General features: G+C 39.6%; 1 protein-coding gene across 2 annotated transcripts in view; it reads left to right on the top strand.

The window, feature by feature from the left end:
* The window catches only part of ELP1 (elongator acetyltransferase complex subunit 1), a 69044-nt gene that overhangs the window by 3912 nt on the left and 44021 nt on the right, over positions 1–21111 (top strand). For both annotated transcript variants that reach the window (XM_019033558.4, XM_055350921.2), the window contains exons 3-12: positions 577–729; positions 3045–3126; positions 3901–3981; positions 7578–7663; positions 11154–11250; positions 11603–11693; positions 12839–12962; positions 14214–14307; positions 18112–18342; positions 19427–19597. In XM_019033558.4, the coding sequence (XP_018889103.4) occupies positions 577–729; positions 3045–3126; positions 3901–3981; positions 7578–7663; positions 11154–11250; positions 11603–11693; positions 12839–12962; positions 14214–14307; positions 18112–18342; positions 19427–19597 (1210 nt within the window). The remainder of the gene's footprint in view (positions 1–576; positions 730–3044; positions 3127–3900; positions 3982–7577; positions 7664–11153; positions 11251–11602; positions 11694–12838; positions 12963–14213; positions 14308–18111; positions 18343–19426; positions 19598–21111) is intronic.

The following is a 21111-nucleotide window of genomic DNA, read 5'->3' as shown; positions in this document are numbered from 1 at the left end:
AGGATGGTCTTGATCTCCTGACCTCGTGATCCGCCTGCCTCAGCGCCCAGCCAAGAGTGGTTTTTAATTGGGAATGAACACGAAAGTTGCCCATGGAGCTTTCTAAAAGTTTGAGCCCACATCTCATGTCAACTAAATCAGAATCTTTAGTGTTGGCTCCTAGCTATATGTACTTTAAAAACCTCTGTGGGTTGGTTTTGATATGGTCCCTTGATTATGTTCTTCTGCTAATACATTTTAGGCAGTTACGTCCTTTAGTGCCTTTTCCCCATACTATAGAAATCTTAGAAAAGCATAGCTATTAGCATCATATTTTATTGGACATTTTTAAAGAGACCAGGCTTATTGTTTTTGTTTTTGTGTTTGTTTGGCAAAAAGGTCACATTACCTATTTTTCTTGTTAGAGATGACAGAGTAGTGATATTTCTCAAATGAAAGTTTGGATTTTCATCTAGAAAAAATATTTTTGAAAGCTTTTATGTAATAAAAGAAGCATTAAAAAGTATTTCTGGAAATGTTATCAATTATTCTTGAAAGTAGACTGGGTTAATTTGCTTGTGTTTACTTTGGTGAAAGGTGAAAAATGAAGTTTCTTTGGTGGCAGAAGGCTTTCTCCCAGAGGATGGAAGTGGCCACATTGTTGGTGTTCAGGACTTGCTGGATCAGGAGTCTGTGTGTGTGGCCACAGCCTCTGGAGACGTCATACTCTGCAGTCTCAGCACACAACAGGTAAGTGGAGGACTCCAGTGAGGGAGGAGTCTCAAGCATCCTCAAATAGGTTACTTGCTGTTTGTGGAAGTTTTCAAATCAATAGCCATAATAGTTACACTTTTGCTAATTTTTGCATTATATATTTCTTTATTTAAAAAATTGTTAACATGGCTTTATCTATATATTAAGATTCTTCTAAAACTCAGTTTTGTCTGCTGCATCTATTAATCAGAGCGATCAGAACGTTCCAAATGAGAATATATTTTTTTAAAAGTTAAAACTGGCTATTCTTATGTGGTGTAGATCACCTCTTATCAGACCCTCATCTTGAGTTGCAACCTTTGTTTCTCAATTTAGGAAGTCTTTGTTTATCTGACTTAGATTTTCTGTTATGAATGTTGATTGGCTAAATTTAGAGTCCCTGAAGTCTAGGCTCTAAAGTAAATACATTGTCATTACCTGCACATCTGATGACTGCCAGTAGAGCTAGACTTCAAGCAATTGCTTCTTTCTCTACTTTAGTGTGTAGTTGAGTTTCTGATTTCTATCCTCACCTTCTTAACAGCAAGGGTTTCAAATTACACTTGGCTGATTCTTTAAATCTTCTTCGATTACTTCATTAGTTGTGATCTCCTTAACATTGATAATGTCACAGAAGTTAGAGTATTACTAATAGTAGGATGATGATAGCAGCTTACATTTATTAACTATCATGTGCCTGGCACTTTTTAAAGTGCTTTTCATGCAAATTTATTTAATCTTCACCATGACCTTATGCAGTAGGTTGTTGTTTCCTATTCTTCAGAAGAGGCAGTTGAGGCACAGAGTGCTTAAGTAATTAGACCAGGGTCACACAGTAATCAAATGGGGTTTGACCCTAGCAGTCTAAATCTGGCACCTCTGCTCTTAACCATTCCATTTAGTACAATCATAAACCTTTACTTGCAGTTCATGGTGGGAAATATCAAACCTGTCATACACAGCTTGTTTTTTTTTCGTATTTAAAAGATAGATGCTTTTACTTTCAAAACATTTTGTAGCATTGTTTCCTGGTTACTGAGCTCTTCCAGTCTATTTATCTTCATTTAATGGTGCTGATTCTGCCCTTTAGTGGCTTCTTAATTGTCTGAAAGGTAGAGCCCACTATTGTGCCTTATAAGCCCCTTTCACTATCTGTTCCCCACATTCCTTTTTAGCCTCATCCCCCCATTGTTCCTGTGTGTACGTAAACCTTATGTTTTAGTTGCAGCTGATTTTTAAGTGCTCTTTTTTCTGGCTTTGTGCCTCTACACTGTGTTTTCTTCCTGGTCTCTCTTTCCTGTCCTTATTACCACTCTTTGAAACACGTCAGAAAAACTTTTTCTGGACTTTGGGCCACTTGTCATTCCCTGTGCTGAGATGCATTTTGCTTTCCAGAGATCTTGGTCATTGCTGTCATCCTCTGTAGGGTCTTCTTTTATCTCCCTCGTGAGACAGCTCTGGGAAGAAAGAGATATTTATTTCTAATCCCTGTGCCTAATAACAGGTCTATTCTCTTGATATCCATTACTGAAGAAATGTTTGTTGAGTAAGTTCTTGTTTTAATTTTTAAATATAAATTTTTAATTTTTATGAGTACATAGTAGGTACATATATTTATGGGCTACATGAGATGTTCTGATACAGGCATGCAGTGCAAAATAGCCACATCATGGAGAATGGGATATCCATCCCATCAAGCGTTTATCCTTTGTGTTACAAACAATGCAATTACAGTCTTTTAGTTATTTTAAAATGTGCAATTACTATTGACTGTAGTTACCTTGTTGTGCTATCAAATAGCAGGTCTTATTTATTCTTTCTATTTTTTTTTTGTACCTATTAACCATCCCAACTTCCCTCAGCCCCTCACTACCCTTCCCAGCCTCTGGTAACCATCCTTGTACTCTCTGTGTCCGTGAGTTCAATTGTTTTGATTTTTAGATCGCACAAATAAGTGAGAACATGCGTGTTTGTCTTTTTGTGTCTGGTTTACTTCACTTAACGTAATCATCTCCAGTTCCATCTATGTTGTTGCAGATGACAGGATCTTATTCTTTTTTTATGGCTGAATAGTACTCCATTGTGTATAGTACCACAATTTCTTTATCCAGTCATCCATTGATCGACACTTAGGTTGCTTCCAAATCTTAGCTATTGTGAACAGAGCTGCAACAAACATGAGAGTGCAGATATCTCTTCCATATACTGATGTCTTTTCATTTTGTTTTTTTAATTGTTTTGATTGAAGTTGCAGTCAGTTTTTACTGAGATGCTAGTGTTTGAGTCTCTCTTTTCAATTTTCTCTGTCTCAGCTGGAGTGTGTTGGGAGTGTAGCCAGTGGTATCTCTGTTATGAGTTGGAGTCCTGACCAAGAGCTGGTGCTTCTTGCCACAGGTAAGCTTGTTACTGGTGCCTCACTGGCTTTTTTAAAACATTATTCCAGATGTCTTACAGGCTTCATCAGCTTTGGGCTGCTTGAATTTCAAAAAATTTCTTTGAACCAGTATAATACCAATTATGAACCAGTATAATACCAATTATGTATGTGTGTGTGTATATATATATATACAACGTAGAGTGATTTTTTTTTGGTGACTGAAGTTTTGCCTCTTAGTCTATCATTATAAAAAGTTGTTTCATGTAACTTTTTAAGTCTTTGGGAGTAAGAAACAAAGTCATAAAACTTGGGGAGGCTGCTAAGTCCCCAGTTAGAGTTAAAAATGTCAGCAATATGTATTTTAACTTATTCTAAGAGTTGCTGTATGAACACATTCTAAAAGCCCTTCTTGGGTTCTGTTGCTGTTTTTCCCCTTTAAGTCTCATCATTCCAGATGAGTTTAGTAAACCAGCTCCACTGATGACATATATATTTAGAGGTATCTTGGGGACAAGGAGTGTTGAAGTTAGTGGAGGAGGGCTTTGTGGACTTTCATGTTCAACTGTACACACATTAATAGCTGAGTATAAGCACCAGGTGACTTATCTAGGCAAAGCTTTTTGGGTTTTTTTGTCATTGTTGTTTGTTTTTTTAAGTCAAAGCATTTTGGATGAATTCTGTCTGCTCTGTTCAGACTAACTCCAGCTCCTTAGCTTACAGTGCCATAGGTACTTAGGAATGGCAAATTTGTTACATGAAAACAAAATCATTTTTGTTTGTGTTTCTCTAAGGTCAACAGACCCTGATTATGATGACAAAAGATTTTGAGCCAATCCTGGAGCAGCAGATCCATCAGGATGATTTTGGTGAAAGTAAGTATAGCTTTGTGCAATATTTTGTGACCTACGTTTCTTCCCATTTTTGACCATTTCCTTGTGCACTAATAGCCATGTCATTAGGCCAAAGAACTGTGAAGGTTAAACCCCCAGCTATTAAATGTCTGTTAGCCCAGTTCCTTCAGCCCATCCCAAATCTTAAAAGGCCTACTGATGCCTCTCCAGGTCTGAGGGTTTAAGGTCACTTAGATAGTTATTACCCAAACCCTAGGAAAGTCTTAGGCTGGGCTTTCAGTGAAAGGGACTGTACAAGCTAGTATTTCTGGGATACAGTTTTAGGGAGAAGAAAAGAAGAAAAATGGAATAGAAGGCTGGTTTTTGTTCCTACGATTAGATCCAATCTGCATTTCCATGGGAACAATCAGATTATTTTCTTGCTAAAATCTAGCCAAGGTCATCTGGGCATTAAGGCTGTGGGGGTATTGAAGGGCAGTGCAGGAGAAGAGAGACGCTTATTAAGCATAAGCTTTGGCCATCTTGAAGTCACAAAGTAGCTGGCCTGATTGAAGAGGGATGGGGAAGAAGATGTTCCAACTTCTGTTACTGTCTAACTTCCTGCCTTCTTGCTCCATCAACTCTGAGAAATCATTTAGACAACTTCTACCCATTTATTTACAAATAATGTATTTGTTCAGAAATAATTTTGGAGGGCTGGGCACAGTGGCTCATGCCTGTAATCCCAGCACTTTTGGAGGATGAGGCAGGAAGATTGCTTGAGCCCAGGAGTTTGATACTAGCCTAGGCAACATAGGGAGACCCAGCATCTACAAAGAATTTAAAAATTAGCTGGGCTTGGTGGTATCAGCACAGTAATGACATGATGTGCAGGTACTGGGGTAGCATAAGGGAAGGAAACGAGTAACTAGAGAGGGATGATTTATTTCCACTAGGAGGCCAACTTGAGCTGAGTCTCAGCTGAGTTGGTGTTGGGTAGGTGAGGGATAAGGGTGGGGAGTAGTCAGCTGAATTGGTGTTGGGCAGGTGAGGGATAAGGGTGGGGAGTAGTCAGCTGAATTGGTATTGGGTAGGTGAGGGATAAGGGTGGGGAACAGTCCAAGCAAGTGAATGTGTCCATTTCAAGTGTCCATTTCAAGGGAGGGTTATTTCATAGAAACATTGTGGGTTACTCAGGGAACTGTGAGTAATTCAGCGTTGCCGAAGTGGCAGAATGTGAGTGTAGAATGAAATAAATGGGACAGATTTGATTGAGTTTGTAGTAGGGAATATGGACATTGAGTTATAGTTGATCAGCCATTACAAGTTTTGATGATAAGAGGTTTAAAGAGATTTATTTAATAGAAAGATGGCTCATGATGGCATATTTTTGTTGTTTTTGTGTGTGGAGAGGGAAGAGACGAGAGGCAGGGTGATCAGGTAGGAGGTTGCAACAGGAATCGAGATGAAAGATAAGGAAGGTTTGTGTGGGGCTAGAAGCAGGAATCATTCAGGAAAAAACTTGATTCACAATGAGGATGGGAGTACATTTTTTAGAATTAGCTGGAAAACTTTTTTAGAATATATGTGCATGATTCCCCTTCTGCCCTAGGCCAGTTTGAGAAATACCAATTTAGAAAGTGAAATAAATAGGCTTTGCGTATGTAAGGTGAATAAGAAAAAGTTGAGCAGGACTCCAGCTAGAACCTCAGGTGTTGGGAATAAAGATGCCAGTAACAGGGAAGATGGAGAAGTGCTGGTCTGTAAGGGGTGGGTGGTGAGATCTGTTTTGGATTTGTTGAAGGACCATATGTGATTGCCATGTGGAGTATGCAAATATAAGGCTGAAACTCAGGAGAGGCCAGAGCTATGGACTGAGAGTAGTGGGTATGTAGGAAATTCTGATAGTTTTGGGAACAGATGGACTTGCTCAGGGAGCAGATGCTGTACAGGAAGAGTCTAGAATCCAGGGTGGAACTCTGGGGCATCCAGCTTTGAGGACAGTCAGAGAGAGAGTAACAGCACACAGTACACTTTGGGATGGGAAAGTGCTCTGGGCCTGGTGTTTCCCACTGACTTTTTCACACAAATCCTAATGCAGTAAATCAAAGGAAATATAGGCCAAGTTAAGGTCTTAGGTCTCAGAAATGTGTTTCTCAGTACAAAAAAAAAAAAAATCATTCTATGGAGTGATGAATATTTTTCCTCTATCCTGGGGTCAGTAAACTTGTTCTGAAAAGGGCTAGGTCGTGAATATGTTCAGCTTTGCAGGCTGTATGATCTGTGTTGCAGCTGCTCATTTCTAATGTTGAGGTGTGAAAGTTATACATGATACATAAGCACATCTATGTTCCAGTAAACGTTTGTTTGTAAAAGCAGATGTAGGCTGTAGTTTTGCAAATCCCTGCTGTAACCCCATCATTTTTTGTCTTCTATTGGAAAAGTTCTCTTTCTTCATTCCTTGGTCCTTAATCTTTCTGTGGAAACTTGCAGATAGAAGCCTGGGGGTTTGCACCAGGATAGTCACTACCATTTGTACGCAGCAGCAATTGAGGTACTGTAGCACTTGGATGTGAGAAGACAGGAAATGGTCATATGGACCCATAATTTATAGGAATTGCAAACAGCTCTGCTTCATCAGAATCAGAATCAATGGCAGGAGGAAAGTATTGGGTCCTGGATTGGGTGATGTTTTCAGGACCATCTTTATTGTGCCTCTTGCAAATGGATCCTACCTCCAGGAACAGAAGGGTTGTGTTGTTTCAGCAACTCTGCCTAATAGTTTATATAAGAGAAGTGTTACGACCTAGAAAGAACCCCAGTCAGCCTGGAAGGCAGAAGACCTGTGTTCTAACTTTTGGCTCCACCATTAGGGAGGGTCTCAATCTCTAAGTCTATGTGAGGAGCTGTTTTGTAACCTGCAGCCCCTCTATCACCAGTGAGAGCTTGCAATCAGAATTTTATTCCCAGTTCTCATCTTGGGGTTTTATGTTCCGGACATATTTTGTAAACTCTTCATGTTTCATTCTTCTTACTTATAAGGTGAGGGTGAGATCGCTGACTTGTGTCATCAAAGAAACTTGGAATATGTGAGATGGCAGTAAAATGCTTTCCAAAATAAGGAAGGGCATTTCAAATTCTTCAAAATCACTGCTGCATATAATATGAAATGGGTTTTGTTTGTTTGTTTTGAGATGGGGGTCTCGCTGTGTTACCCAGGCTAGAGAGTGCAGTAGTACAATCGGGGCTCACTGCAGCGTTGAACTCCTGGGTTCAAGTGATCCTCCTACTTCAGTCTCTTGAGTAGCTGGGACCACAGGTGTGTGCCATCATGTCCAGCTTATTTTGTATACTTTTTGTAGAGATGGGTGTCTCCCTATGTTGCCCAGGCTGGTCTCGAACTCCTGGACTCAAGTGATCCTCCTGCCTCAGCCTCCCAAAGTGTTGGGACTATAGGCATGAGCCACCACGCCCAGCCTGAAACATAGGTTTCTCAAATATTGACTGCTGGTCAATTTATTGAGAGGCGTTAGAGGACCTGAGTAATTGCCAATGACTAACTTCATGAAGAATAGCAGTGAAACTGTTTTTGTTTCATTTCATGTAGCTTATTAGTTGTCTTGCCAATTGTTCTGTAGGCAAGTTTATCACTGTTGGATGGGGTAGGAAGGAGACACAGTTCCATGGATCAGAAGGCAGACAAGCAGCTTTTCAGATGCAAATGGTAAGTTTGGTTTGATGGATAAAAAGCCTTGACTGGAACAAATGTAAGTTTGCCACCCACCAGGAACTCTTTGGTGTCCACTTAGATGCCAGTAATGAACAGTTCTCTTCTGCTTTAGTAAAACTGCCTAGAGCCTTCAGGAAATGAGTCCCTCTAGAAAGATCCTTTTTTTCCTTGTTATTGCCAAGTTGCTTTGTGATTTATTTTCATAGTAGCAAATAATTATAACCAATATTCATCACCCAGTTTAAAAAATAAAACATCACAGACAAAGGAAACCCCCTGTGTATCCCGTCCCGATGTCCCTCCCCTTCCTTTCCAGAGAGAGCTGCCATCCTTCATTCACATGCATGTTCTCATACTTTTCCCATATATGTGTATATTAGATATTTTTCTTTTTCTGTTGGATGAAACTCTTTGTTTTCCTTACTTCTGGATTGGAAAATTCTGAAGACCATATAATGATGTCTTGATGACTCAAGGCAGGACTTTTTAATCTTCTAATGTAGGCGGGGCGGCCCCTGAAGGCAGAGGTGTGTGGACACAAGAAGAGTGCAGACTCTTGGGGCACCTGGGGAAGTAGTGTCCGTGTCACATTAAATTCATTTAAACTCTTACATTTTATTTTAATTTATACAATATGAATATTTTTTAAAACTATGAATTGAAAAGTATTACCCTTGAGTAAAATTAATGCCCCAAGAAGATGTGCCATATTTACCCTCTGGCACACTACCAAGTACCCCCAGGGGCATTACAGATCTCTGTTAGAAAAGTACAGATTACATTATCCTCATAACATTTAGAAGCTATAAGACCTTGGCAGGGAAGTTTCCTAACGTTTCTGAGCCTCAGTATTCTCTGTAAAGTGGACAACATAATGTCTCCTTACAAGGGTTGAGATGGGCAGGTAATAACATATATAAAACAGCTATCAGCATCAGCACAGTGTAGGCACTCAAATGGTAGTTGCTGCTTTTATTTTAGTAAACAAATAACTTTTGAAACTTTTTAAAGCGTAGTTTTTATTTCAAAACAACTTTATTGTGAGTAAAATATGCATAGTGGGTCTAATTTAACATTCTGAAAGCTATTGACTTATTAGAACAGTAAAGGATTATTAGAGGGCAGAAACATGCAGTAAGTACTCTGAGACACAACCTTGCTTCTTTGGGGGTGATCCACTACAACTGCCCAGCTTTGGACAAGTGGTTTTCATGTCCCCCTGATTTTTAAGTGATTTTTTTTTTTTTTGGCAGGACTTAAAAGGTATCCTTGACTAAACAGGAACTTGACCAAGTAAATAGTTGGTGCAATTTGATTATTCTTTCTTGCTGTAAGCAACAAGTAAATTATGGTACAGCTTTCTAAGACCATATCTTTTCGATTTAAAAATAGCACTTTACTCATACATGTTATGACATGGGTAAACCTCATAAAGATTATGCTAAGTGAAAGAAGCCAGTCATAAAAGATCACATATAATATGATCCCATTTGTATGAAGTGCCCAGAAGGGGCAAATCCACAGAGGCAGAAAGTAGAGTAGTGGTTGGGTAGGGCTGTGGGGTGGGGTGGGGAAGGAGTGACTGCTAATGGATATGGGGTTTCTTTTTGGGATGATGAAAATGCTCAAAATTTAGATTATGGTGATGGCTATTCAACTTTGTAAATATACTTTAAAAACATTGATTCTTACCACTGAGTTTAAACAAACAAACAAAAAAAACCCAAGGTGCATTGAATTGTGTACTTCGAATGGGTGAACCTTAATAATATGTAAATTATATCCCAGTAAAGGTGTTAAAAAATAGTACTTTAAGGGAATCTATGGTAGTTTTGAAAATAAGGCAATTTTCCATACTTTGTTAAACTCTGGAGAAGATGACACTTTACTACTGGTACCTGCTAGAGTAAGACTTATCTAGTATTAACAAAATTAGGGTTTATTAATGGTATAGGATGATCCAGGTAATAGGGGAAAAAACCGAGCATCCTGTTATCTAATGTACTATCCAGTAAACTACTCTAGCTTTTTTTCATGAACTTTTTCTAAAGGCTTTCTAGGGCCTCGTCTTGGTTTGAAAGTTCACAGCTACCCTTCAGAAAAGAAAACAAAAATCCATGGAGTAGTCAGATACAAGTACTCATGTGAGCATAATTTACTTTGATTTTTTAAGTTGTGTTATTCTAGCCCTCACCCTGTTCCCTGCCTGGGCTCTCCTAGTGCCCAGTAACACTGATTCAAGAGGTTGCATTTAGCTGGGCACAGTGGCTGATGCCTGTAATCCCAGCACTTTGGGAGGCCAAGGTGGGCAGATCACCTGAGGTCAGGAGTTCAAGACCAGCATGTCCAACATGGTAAAATCCTATCTCTACTAAAAATACAAAAATTAGCCAGGCATGGTGGCAGACGCCTGTAATCTCAGCTACTTGAGAAGCTAAGGTAGTAGAATCACTTGTACCTGGGAGGCAGAGGTTGCGGTGAGCCAAGATTGTGCCACTGCACTCCAGCCTGGGCCATAAAGCAAGACTCCGTCTCAAAAAAAAAAAAAAAAAATTGGGTGAGAGGGAGGAATTGAAGAGGATACCAAGGGTTGGGCCTGAACAAATGGAAGCATAATTATATGTGGAAATTTCTATGAGCTACTCTTCTAGAATAGATGACTCAATAATACCCCGCTTGCCATCTACGTTTTCTGTCCTGAATTATTTCCAGTTCTATTTCATATAATGCCTATTTCAGGCCTTAACCCTTCAGTAAAGGAGGTTTGGTTTCTATACCCTAGGACAGTTTCATTGAGAATAAATTTTGTTAGGCTACCTATGTATTCCCTACTGTGCAGACTATAGTACAGTACTAGCAGAATTCTTAGGCTGTTACTAGAATATGATGATGAATGCCCGGGTGGTCATCTGTCTCCCACCCGGTAGAGTTGGCTTCAGGATTGAGATACACGTGGCCCTGGAAGAGACGTTTCTTCCCGTCATGCTGCAGAATGAGAACATTTCCATGTTTTCGTCATTGTTTGCTGCTGCCTTTACCACCTCTGTGGCTCCTCCCTATTCACCTTGTTCACATCTTAACTCATCTGTGCCCTGTTGTGAAGCTTACACAATATGTAAACAAAACTCTACCCTGTTGGACAAATGGAACACTTGTTTCCTTGTTGTAGTTACCTGATAGGTTCCTTAGCTCATTATATTCAGGATCTAGATCTGTAGCTCTTTTCCTCTTTTACTGTTCTCAGAGGCCACTTTTTTTTTTTTTAATGCCCAAAGGAGGATTTTGTTTGTTTTACATTTTTTTCTCCTTTTTGTTGATTTCTGCATTCTAAGAACCAACCCTTGGATGGTTTCTGATTCTAGAGGCAGGCTTTCAAAGTAGCTTAAACCTCTTAAAAAACATCTATATCTAGTGGTCTGAGGCTTGTTTGATTCTGGGATACTTAAGGTCCCCCAGTAATATTGGTGTTTTTTCCCCTTTTTAGCATGAGTCTGCTTTGCCCTGGGATGACCATAGACCACAAGTTACCTGGCGGGGGGATGGACAGTTTTTTGCTGTGAGTGTTGTTTGCCCAGAAACAGGTATGGAAATATATTGCAGTTAAACAACAATAAAAAATTTTTATCTTATTAAAATTAAGGAAAATTTTCTTTCTTTTGCTTTGAGTAGGGTATTAATTATACATATGAGGCAAGGATGTGCTGCTTTAAATGTGAAATGAGGTTAGAGTTAAGAATTAGAAGAGTCCTTTGAGGCCATTTGGTCCATCCTCCTACCTGGTGGACACAAATTTTTAACAAAATTAATCTAATTGGCTATGTAAAACCATGGCAGTTTTTTATTTGTAAGGAAGGTGTTTGAATAGTTCTGAATTGACAACTTTTATCATAATGTTTTAAGTGTGTATGTGTGTTTGATTCCACTCCCGCACAGGGGCTCGGAAGGTCAGAGTGTGGAACCGAGAGTTTGCTTTGCAGTCAACCAGTGAGCCTGTGGCAGGACTGGGACCAGCCCTGGCTTGGAAGTGAGTGGGAGAAGAAACCTTAGAGAAATTCTTGGAACCAGAGTAGAGGTGGTGGTACACATGGATACAGATGATACAGATGTTTGTGTAACACAAAAGGATTTTTACGTTTCTTCATTTGGTTATAAGGCTGTATCTATCTTTGTTTCTTCTTTTTTTTTTAAATTTATTCCCTGAAGTCTGAATTCAACTCGAATAGTAGATTTTACGCTTCTTCACAGATTTCATTGTTCCAAGGCCGCATATATTTTGCATTCCTAACTCTTAAAAGGCTGTGGTTTTAAGGCAGGGTATATATGAAGCCATTGTACAGAGCAGGAAATGGTGTTTAGAAGGGAAGGCCCAGTTTGCAAGGCTCTGTGGGGCAAATGGTGCTTTTGTGGAAATTAGGGAAAGAGCCTCCTCCTTCCTTGGCACAAAATTCCCACAGTAGAGGATCTGCTTGCCAAGGAGCATGCAGGCTGGATTCAGACCCTGCTCTTTCCTTCCATTCTCCTCCTTGGCCCAGTACCCTTGTGCAGGTTACAATTTGCCTGTCATATGTGGCTGCCTGATTTTAGATAGAAGATGTATCTCCTCTGTTTCGGTGATATCTGTTGTATGTAGACCTCTTGTTTCCCACCAGTGTCTGAATGGTATTATATGATAGAGCAGAAGAGAAATGTATTTGAGTTAAAACCCTAGAGACAGATATGAATAAGATGAGGCAATTAAGATGTTTTCAACATTTGGTGAAGTCTTAAAAAAGACCTACCGGAGCATAGAATATTTGCTGAAGTCGTATAATGGAAGGAGAAATAGATTTTGATTTTTAGGACATTATACCTGAAATGGTTTAGATAACTTATTATTTTTAAAGTCATCCAAATGCAGTGTAAATATGTAAGGTTTTGTGGGCAAATGGAGCCTCTGTGTAAAATAGGAAAAGGCACTCTTTCCTCTGGGCAAGTACAGTCCCACAATGGGATGAACCGCTTGCCAAGAGACAAGGGACACATGGGATTTAAAACTTCCTTGGATAAAGATATTCATTAATTCGTTCATTCATTCATTCATGTTTGCTGGAAAAAAAAACTCTTCTGGATTTTATCTATTCTTTAGTTAGGTGAGCTTTCGATGTTGTAACACTCTGAGTTTGCTTTAAGACCCTCAGGCAGTTTGATTGCATCTACACAAGATAAACCCAACCAGCAGGATATTGTGTTTTTTGAGAAAAATGGACTCCTTCATGGACACTTTACACTTCCCTTCCTTAAAGATGAGGTTAAGGTAAGTGCCTGAGTTTGTTTCACCCTCGAATGTAGAGGACTTTCCATAGCTATAGAGGGAATTTTTTTTTTTTTTTTGAGATGGAGTTTCATTCTTGTTGCCCAGGTTGGAGTGCGATGGTGCAATCTCGGTTCACTGCAACCTCCGCCTCCTAGGTTCAAGTGATTCTCCTGCCTCAGCCTCCCGAGTAGCTGGGATTACAGGCATGCGCCACCACAGCCAGCTAATTTTGTATTTTTAGTAGAGACGGGGTTTCTCCGTGTTGGTCAGGCTGGTCTCAAACCCCTGACCTCAGGTGATCCACCCGCCTCCGCCTCCCAAAGTGCTGGGATTACAGGCGTAAGCCACCACGCCTGGCCTATAGAGGGGATTTATATTTGATATGGGTATATAAATAGTAGTTTTAGAGTAAATAGTAATAAAAATGGTGGCTTCCTAGAACTGATTTTTATTTAATAAAAGATATATTGTTTTTCCAGTGATTTTGCAAATAATAGCATTTGTCCCCCACCTTAGATAAAACAGAAATAGGAAATAAAAATGCTAGTTTTTATTGTTTACTTTGACAAAAGCATAATTTTTCCAGTAATGAAGATGTTTTTCATTTATAACATTTAAATCTCAAGTGGTTTGTATACCATTAAGATTCTTGCTGAAGTGAGAACACATCAAATGGTATCTCTGTGTAAAATTTTAAACATCCTAAGTTGAGAGACGAGTTTAATGAACTCCCATGTAACTATTACTCACTTTCAGTGGATACCAACATTTTGCAAAACTATTTTCATCTGTCCGCAACTCTTTGGCCTATACATACATATACTTACATATATTTTTATTTCCTGGAGTTTTAATTCTAGAAATCATATTTTCAATATTTATTTATAACAGTTAAGGACATTTTTCTTTACATAACGATAATTCCATTATTACATCTTATCTCTGTGTTGTCTAACACCCAGTCCATATTCCAGTTTCTCTGATTGTCTAAAAATGTTACCTTGTATTTGGTTAAGTTTCTTAAGTCTCTTTTAATCTTTAAGCATAATGTATTTCTTTTTTTTAAGTCCTCTACATAATAATGACATATTTTACAGATTTGTTTAATGCCTCTGTAGGTTAGTGATTTACAGCTAGGGATGAGCTCAGGTAGTGGGATTATTTGATTTGAGAGAGGAAATACAGCTATTATAAAGATTTGAAAGTAAATCCATAACTGAAAGCCAGTGACAGATGTTTTTTCCCTTCTAGGTAAATGACTTGCTCTGGAATGCAGATTCCTCTGTGCTTGCAGTTTGGCTGGAAGACCTTCAGCGAGAAGAAAGCTCCATTCCGAAAACCTGTGGTAAGACAGCTGTAGTACCCCAGCCTTCTGCCCCATAAAACGTAGTTGAAAGTAGACAGGTATGGGATTTCCTTCATCCCTTCTACTTAGTCCCTTAGTAGAATCAAAGATGCTGAAGTGGGTAGGTGGAGATGGGGGTGGTTAGGTTTTGATTGATTGTGGATTTCAGTCATGTATTGGTTGGGGTTCTCTAGAGAAACAGAAATAATACATATATATAATTCGTCCCTCAGTATTCTCGGGGGATTAGTTCTAGGATTGCCCGTGGATGCCAAAATCCACACATGGTCAAGTCCTGCAGTCAACCCTGCAGAACACTCAGATATGAAAAGTCAGCCTTTTGTATACTTGGGTTTTGCATTCCTCAAGTACCATATTTTTGATGTGCTTTTGGTTGCGGGTGTAGAATCCACAATATGAAGGGCCGACTGTATTCATTGAAAAAAATACGAATATAAATGGACCTGTGCAGTTCAAGCCTGTGTTGTTCAAGGGTCAGCTGTACTTACATAGAGAGACGGTAAGAGAGGGAATAGGGTGGGGCGGGAGGGAGAGAGAGTAATAGAGTGTGGATAGATTTACTTTAAAAGATTAGCTAATGTAGGGGATGGCAAGTTTGAAATTTGTGGGGCAGATTGGCAGGCTGGAAATTCAGGTAAGAATTGATGTTGCTGTCTTGAGTATGAAATCTGTAGGGCAGGCTGGAAACTTAGGGAGGATTTCTGTTACAGCCTTAAGGCAGAATTTCTTCTTTTCTGTGAAGCCTCAGTTTTTGCTTTTAAGGTCTTCAGCTGAATGAATGGGACCTTCCCACATTATGGAGAATAATCTGCTTTCCTTACAGTCAGCCGATTATAAATATTAATCACATCTACAGAATACCTTCACAGCAACATCTGGAGTTTCAGCAGATAGCTGGGTGCCATAGCCTAGCCAACTTGACACAATAAAATTAACTGTTGTAAGTCATCACGTGCTTTCCCTAGTGCATGGTATTACCACAGAAAAAACACTAACCAAAGGAATTCTGTGGACGTGAAAGAAGATTTAGATTAAGTGTAAAAGTAAGAATATTTTTATAGCTTTTAAAATGTATAAGTGTGTGGTTTTAAGTATTAAATAATACTTGAAAATGTTAGAAAATAAGATGAGAAAAAAATCTCATAGTTCTACCACTTCGTAATAATCACTATTCAAATTTTCTTGTCTTCTAGGTTTTTCATGTATATATCTCAGTATAGCTATCATCTTGTTTTTGTTAAAAGTGTAGTAGGTATGGGCCAGGTGCGGTGGCTCATGCACTTTGGTGGCCCAGCACTTTGGGAGGCCGAGGTGGGTGGATCACGAGGTCAGGAGATCGAGACCATCCTGGCTAACACGGTGTAACCCCGTCTCTACTAAAAATACAAAAAATTAGCTGGGCGTGGTGGCAGGCGCCTGTAGTCCCAGCTACACAGGAGGCTGAGGCAGGAGAATGGTGTGAACCCGGAGGAGGCGGAGCTTGCAGTGAATGGAGATCGTGCCACTGCACTCCAGCCTTGGCAACAGAGTGAGACTGTCTCAAAACAAAACAAAAAAAAGTGTAGGTGTGATACATCTGCATCATTTTAAATTGCTGTATAATACTCGTTTATTCTCGTTCATTAAATCTCATGCTGTTAGACATTTACAGTTTTGTCATTTCTCATTATTGTAAACAGCAATGCATCGTACATTTTTGTTCATAAATCTTTTTACTTGATTATTTTCTAAGTAGCTTTCAAACTCTTTAATCAGTAGAACCCTCTTTTTTTTTTTTTTGAGACGGAGTCTCTCTCTGTCCCCCAGGCTGGAGTGCAGTGGCCCGATCTTGGTCACTGCAAGCTCTGCCTCCCGGGTTCATGCCATTTTCCTGCCTCAGCTTCCCGAGTAGCTGGGTCTACAGGCGCCCGCCACCACGCCTGGTGAATTTTTTGTATTTTTGGTAGAGGCAGGGTTTCACTGCGTTAGCCAGGATGGTCTTGATCTCCTCACCTCGTGATCTGCCCGTCTCGGCCTCCCAAAGTGCTGGGATTACAGGCGTGAGCCACCGTGCCCGGCCTCAGTAGAACCCTTTTAACTGCAATGTTAAGAAACTCGTTATTCATTTAACACAATAATTCTTAACCCTGGCCACACCTTTAGAAAAAAAATGATATTCAGGCTTCATCTCAAGAGTTCAGTTCAGTGTGTTGGAATGGAGATTATACGTAAGTATTTAATTAAAAACCAAAAGCTCCCAAGTGATTTTAAACAGCCACAGTTGAGAACCACAGATTAACCAGTGTGTCAAGGGATGGCACTGTGATATGCTGAGCATAAAAATATTGCACAGGATGAAACCCCGTCTCTACTAAAAATGCAAAAATTAGTCCGGTGTGGTGGTGCGCGCCTGTAGTCCTAGCTACTCGGGAGGCTGAGACAAGGGAATCGCTTGAACTGGGAGGCAGAGGTTGCCGTGAGCTGAGATTGAGCCAATGCACTCCAGCCTGGGTGACAGAGTGAGACTCCATCTCAAAAACATGTATATGTATATATATATATGTGTGTATATATATATATACGTATATATATATACGTATATATATATACGTATATATATATACGTATATATATATATACACACACACACACACACACACACACACATTGCACAAGAACAGCCACAACATCTGTGCTCACAGAACATCAGCATGTGGTCTGACTTCAAAGTGTTGTAATAATGCGGTTTGAGACTAGGTTATGTTTGCTGTGATCACTAAGTTAAGCATTAGTGAGCAAGGAGATTGAGAAAATCCTTAATATAAATAATATTTCTTAATATAACTATAATTCCTAATATAACTAAGGTCTTAATTTATATGTCATCTGTTTAGTAAAGGTTGGTTTTGGCATGATTAAGTTTTGCTTGCTTAATAGATGTTGGAAGGATAATTTCATGCTTATCTTCTTTGGACAGCTGAATCAGGGTTAATACCCAGATAGCCTTGAACATAAGTGCTTGCAAAGCACCTGAAAGAAAATAAGCATCTTAAGCCCAATACAACACAATGATGCTAGTCTAGATCTTGGATTAAGTGTTTTAATACTTTTAATCTAATTGCCAAGTTATCTTCTTCCTAAATCTTCATGAGAAAACCCACTAAAAGAATGCTTTGTCCTAGTAGCCTTCCACTGTGATCATAAAGTTTGGAAGTAAAGTTGAAAATAAACATGTGGGCCAGGCGCGGTGGCTCAGGCCTGTAATCTCAGCACTTTGGGAGGCCGAGGCAGGCGGATCACAAGGTCAGGAGATCGAGACCATCCTGGCTAACACAGTGAAACCATGTTTCTACTAAAAATACAAAAAAAAAAAAATTAGCCGGGCGTGGTGGTGGGTGCCTGTAGTCCTAGCTACTCGAGAGGCTGAGGCAGGAGAATGGCATGAACCCGGGAGGTGGAGCTTGCAGTGAGCCGAGATTGCGCCACTGCACTCCAGCCTGGCCGGCAGAGCAAGACTCTGTGTCAATAAAAAAAAACAAACCAAAAAACGAAAATAAACATATGAATAAAAGTTAAAAATAGAAAAACAAGAAAATAAACATGTATTTCTGACCTTATTGATTCTTGATATTTTATCTGCATGGAAAGCTATTTTTTGGCAATTATTATTGTTCTTATTTTAGAGACGAGGCTGAGCAAGAAGGGTCCTTTGAAAAAGAAAAGATTGCCCTTGAACCCCTCTGGCAAATGGGATGAAGTCTGCTTCCCAGCCTCTAACGGCCTTCTTTTCATTTTCCCTTGCAGTTCAGCTCTGGACTGTTGGAAACTATCACTGGTATCTCAAGCAAAGTTTATCCTTCAGCACTTGTGGGAAGAGCAAGATTGTGTCTCTGATGTGGGACCCTGTGACGCCATACCGGCTGCATGTTCTCTGTCAGGGCTGGCATTACCTCGCCTATGATTGGCACTGGACGACTGACCGGAGCGTGGGAGATAATTCAAGTGACTTGTCCAATGTGGCTGTCATTGATGGAAGTAAGCTCCTGGGAAGTGTGTCCATGAGCCTGCAAGGGGTCCTGAGCCTAGGGCCTGCAGATGTGGTGGTTTGACTGGAACAGTGGGGAATCTTTATTTGTTTTGGCTGTTTGGGTTACTTGTTTTTTTATTGAATGGGATATAAGGTGGGGTATATTCTCTCCTGAGAACCATTGTCCCCCCTCCCCCCACCAGTTTCCTGTTATACTGCATCTGTGGCCTTCACATGTTTACTTGCCTGGCCTTTGAAGACACTGAAAACTTTGACTCTAGGTAGAGAGGACGACAACAGTACAGTCTTGTGGGATTGGGTGTGTTAGCTTTATCTGTTTGCCCTGACACAGATTTATAATTGATCCTTGTACCACCCCACTTGTGTTGCTTTGTTTCCTGATACAAATGCTTGCTGATATATACCTCTCCAGTATGTTCAGTTCATGCATAAACGTTTGCCTAATATGAAGATTGGGTTGATATTTTATAATGAGGTAGAAGGTTTTTTTAGGGGGTGGGGTGGGGAGGGCAAGACTGAGGAGTGAAGTAGTCACCTTAATGAATAGTTTCATTGCTGATATGAAAGGGAGCACTGGCTTCTAAGATTGTAATGTGAGGTGGTATATTAATTCATATTCTGTGTAATATTCTACATAATACTGATTTTATAGTCATGTATTCTATATAGAGAACTTAATCAGATCTGCGTTATTACCAAATCCACACATAGGAAAGTGCTTTAAGGATTTTGAAAGTATTAATTCCCTTGGTTTAGTGTGGCTTGGTTGCAGGCCCAGGTTTAAAGCTAGAGGTCTGACCTCTTGGCCTTTTTGCCTTAGTCCCTGGCACCTGAAACTCCAGGTTCTGAGATGGACTCCCCTAGGCCTAGAGGTGACAATAGCCAATTATGGACAGAACCCATGACATTTCCCCATCCCACACTGTTTTTAAACTTGTTCCTGAGAAAAACATTGAAAGTTATTTTTTTGTGAATTGCCATTATTGTTTAGATATACTGTGATGTTCAGATGGCTTATCTTACAAATTGAATATCCCTAGGTCTAATCCTCTTCTTTCTTTTTCACTGCAGACAGGGTGTTGGTGACAGTCTTCCGGCAGACTGTGGTTCCGCCTCCCATGTGCACCTACCAACTGCTGTTCCCACACCCTGTGAATCAAGTCACATTCTTTGCACACCCTCAAAAGAGTAATGACCTTGCTGTTCTAGATGCCAGTAACCAGATTTCTGTTTATAAATGTGGTATGTTATAAAACTTTTACCAAGATGTTCTGAATCAAGTCCCTTCTACTCCTACATAAAAGCGAATTATAGTTTGGTGTTGCCATAGGTCTAGTGTTTCTCAAAATTTTTAAGTCTGCAGTTGATATCATTATCATTATGATATTTAATTGGCTTGGGTTTTTTGTGTTTGTTTTTTTTAATCCTATACTGGTTTGTACGAGCCATTCCTTTTCCCTTACTGACTTGAAGAGTCAGTTATTTAAGAATAACATTGAACTCTGGAAATAACATAGTATGTTATACATTGTTAACATGTTTTACTCTTATCATAGCCTTTACACATATTTTCAGTTGATCTCATCCCTCCTAGGAGCTGTGTCAGAGATGGGGTTTTCCTCTTTTGTAGATGAGGGAACACAGTGTCAGAGGTTTTGTAATTTGTTTGAACAAGAATGGACAAGGACCTCAACACAGGTGTTCTAGCTCCTAATCCACTTGTCCTGCCACAGCCCCATTGCTGTCAGTTCTTCATTACTTTCCTGATGTGCTGGAGAATCTGAAATTTGTTTTTACTTGTGAGTTCTGTGGTTATGTCATAAATTCTGCTGGCATATGGCAGTGGTAGCCTTGTTTTCAAATATCTTTTGAATTCTCAGAAAAAGCCTAGATAGTTGCCAAGAGAGAATAATCAAAATTAATTAATTTAAATGGGAAGTCCTTACTTTCATATCAGCTTTTCTGTTAAGTCAGCAGCCCACTGTGTACATGGATCCTATCTCGATGTATCACCAGTTTCTCTGATTATAGTTTCAGTGTGTAAAATGCTGTTACAGTCCTCCTTAAACTTTTCAAAATAGCTTTAAAAAAAAGTGCCAATATGTTCATTGTCAAGGCAAAAAGAATCAGGTGTAAGCTTTTGTGGGACTTAACTGTATGATGCTAATGAGTTTATATGTCACTTTATGATGTATGGTATGTTTTGTTCTGCATTCACTTAAAAAATAGCTTTATATCATTCATGTATTTAAAGTGTACAATTCAATGGTTTATATGTGTGTGTATGAATATATATACATATGTATATGTATATATATGTATATTCACAGAGTTGTACAGCCATCACCACGATCAATTTTAGGACATTTTTATCTCCTCAGAATGAAACCCTGTACCACCCTGCATTCATTTTACTTGAGAGAAAACTGCCTGTGATGAGATAGGACAGGTTGAGAGCTCCACTTTTGAAAGTTTGTTTGGCATCAATATGTGGGGTTGGCCATAGGTCAGGGGCACCTGGAGGCAGAGATTCTAGTTAGGAGAAGCTGTTGTCAAGTGTCCAGGCAGGAGCTAGCGAGAGCTTGAGCCAGAGCAGTGTTCATAGAAATGGAAAGAAGAGAAAGATCATAACAAATCCATGAACTAAAAACCCTGAGAAGTTAAAGAGCCCACTGGGGAGAGTTTGGATATAAGAGAATCTGGAAAAAGAGATCTTGGACTGGAACAGGTCAGGGCTCAGTGCCCAAATGGAAGGG

The sequence above is a fragment of the Gorilla gorilla genome, chromosome 13, assembly GCF_029281585.2.
Source record: "Gorilla gorilla gorilla isolate KB3781 chromosome 13, NHGRI_mGorGor1-v2.1_pri, whole genome shotgun sequence".
NCBI classification, from domain to species: Eukaryota; Metazoa; Chordata; class Mammalia; order Primates; family Hominidae; genus Gorilla; species Gorilla gorilla.
Note: the sequence above shows the minus strand (reverse complement) of the source record. Positions and strands in the feature narration are given on the sequence as shown.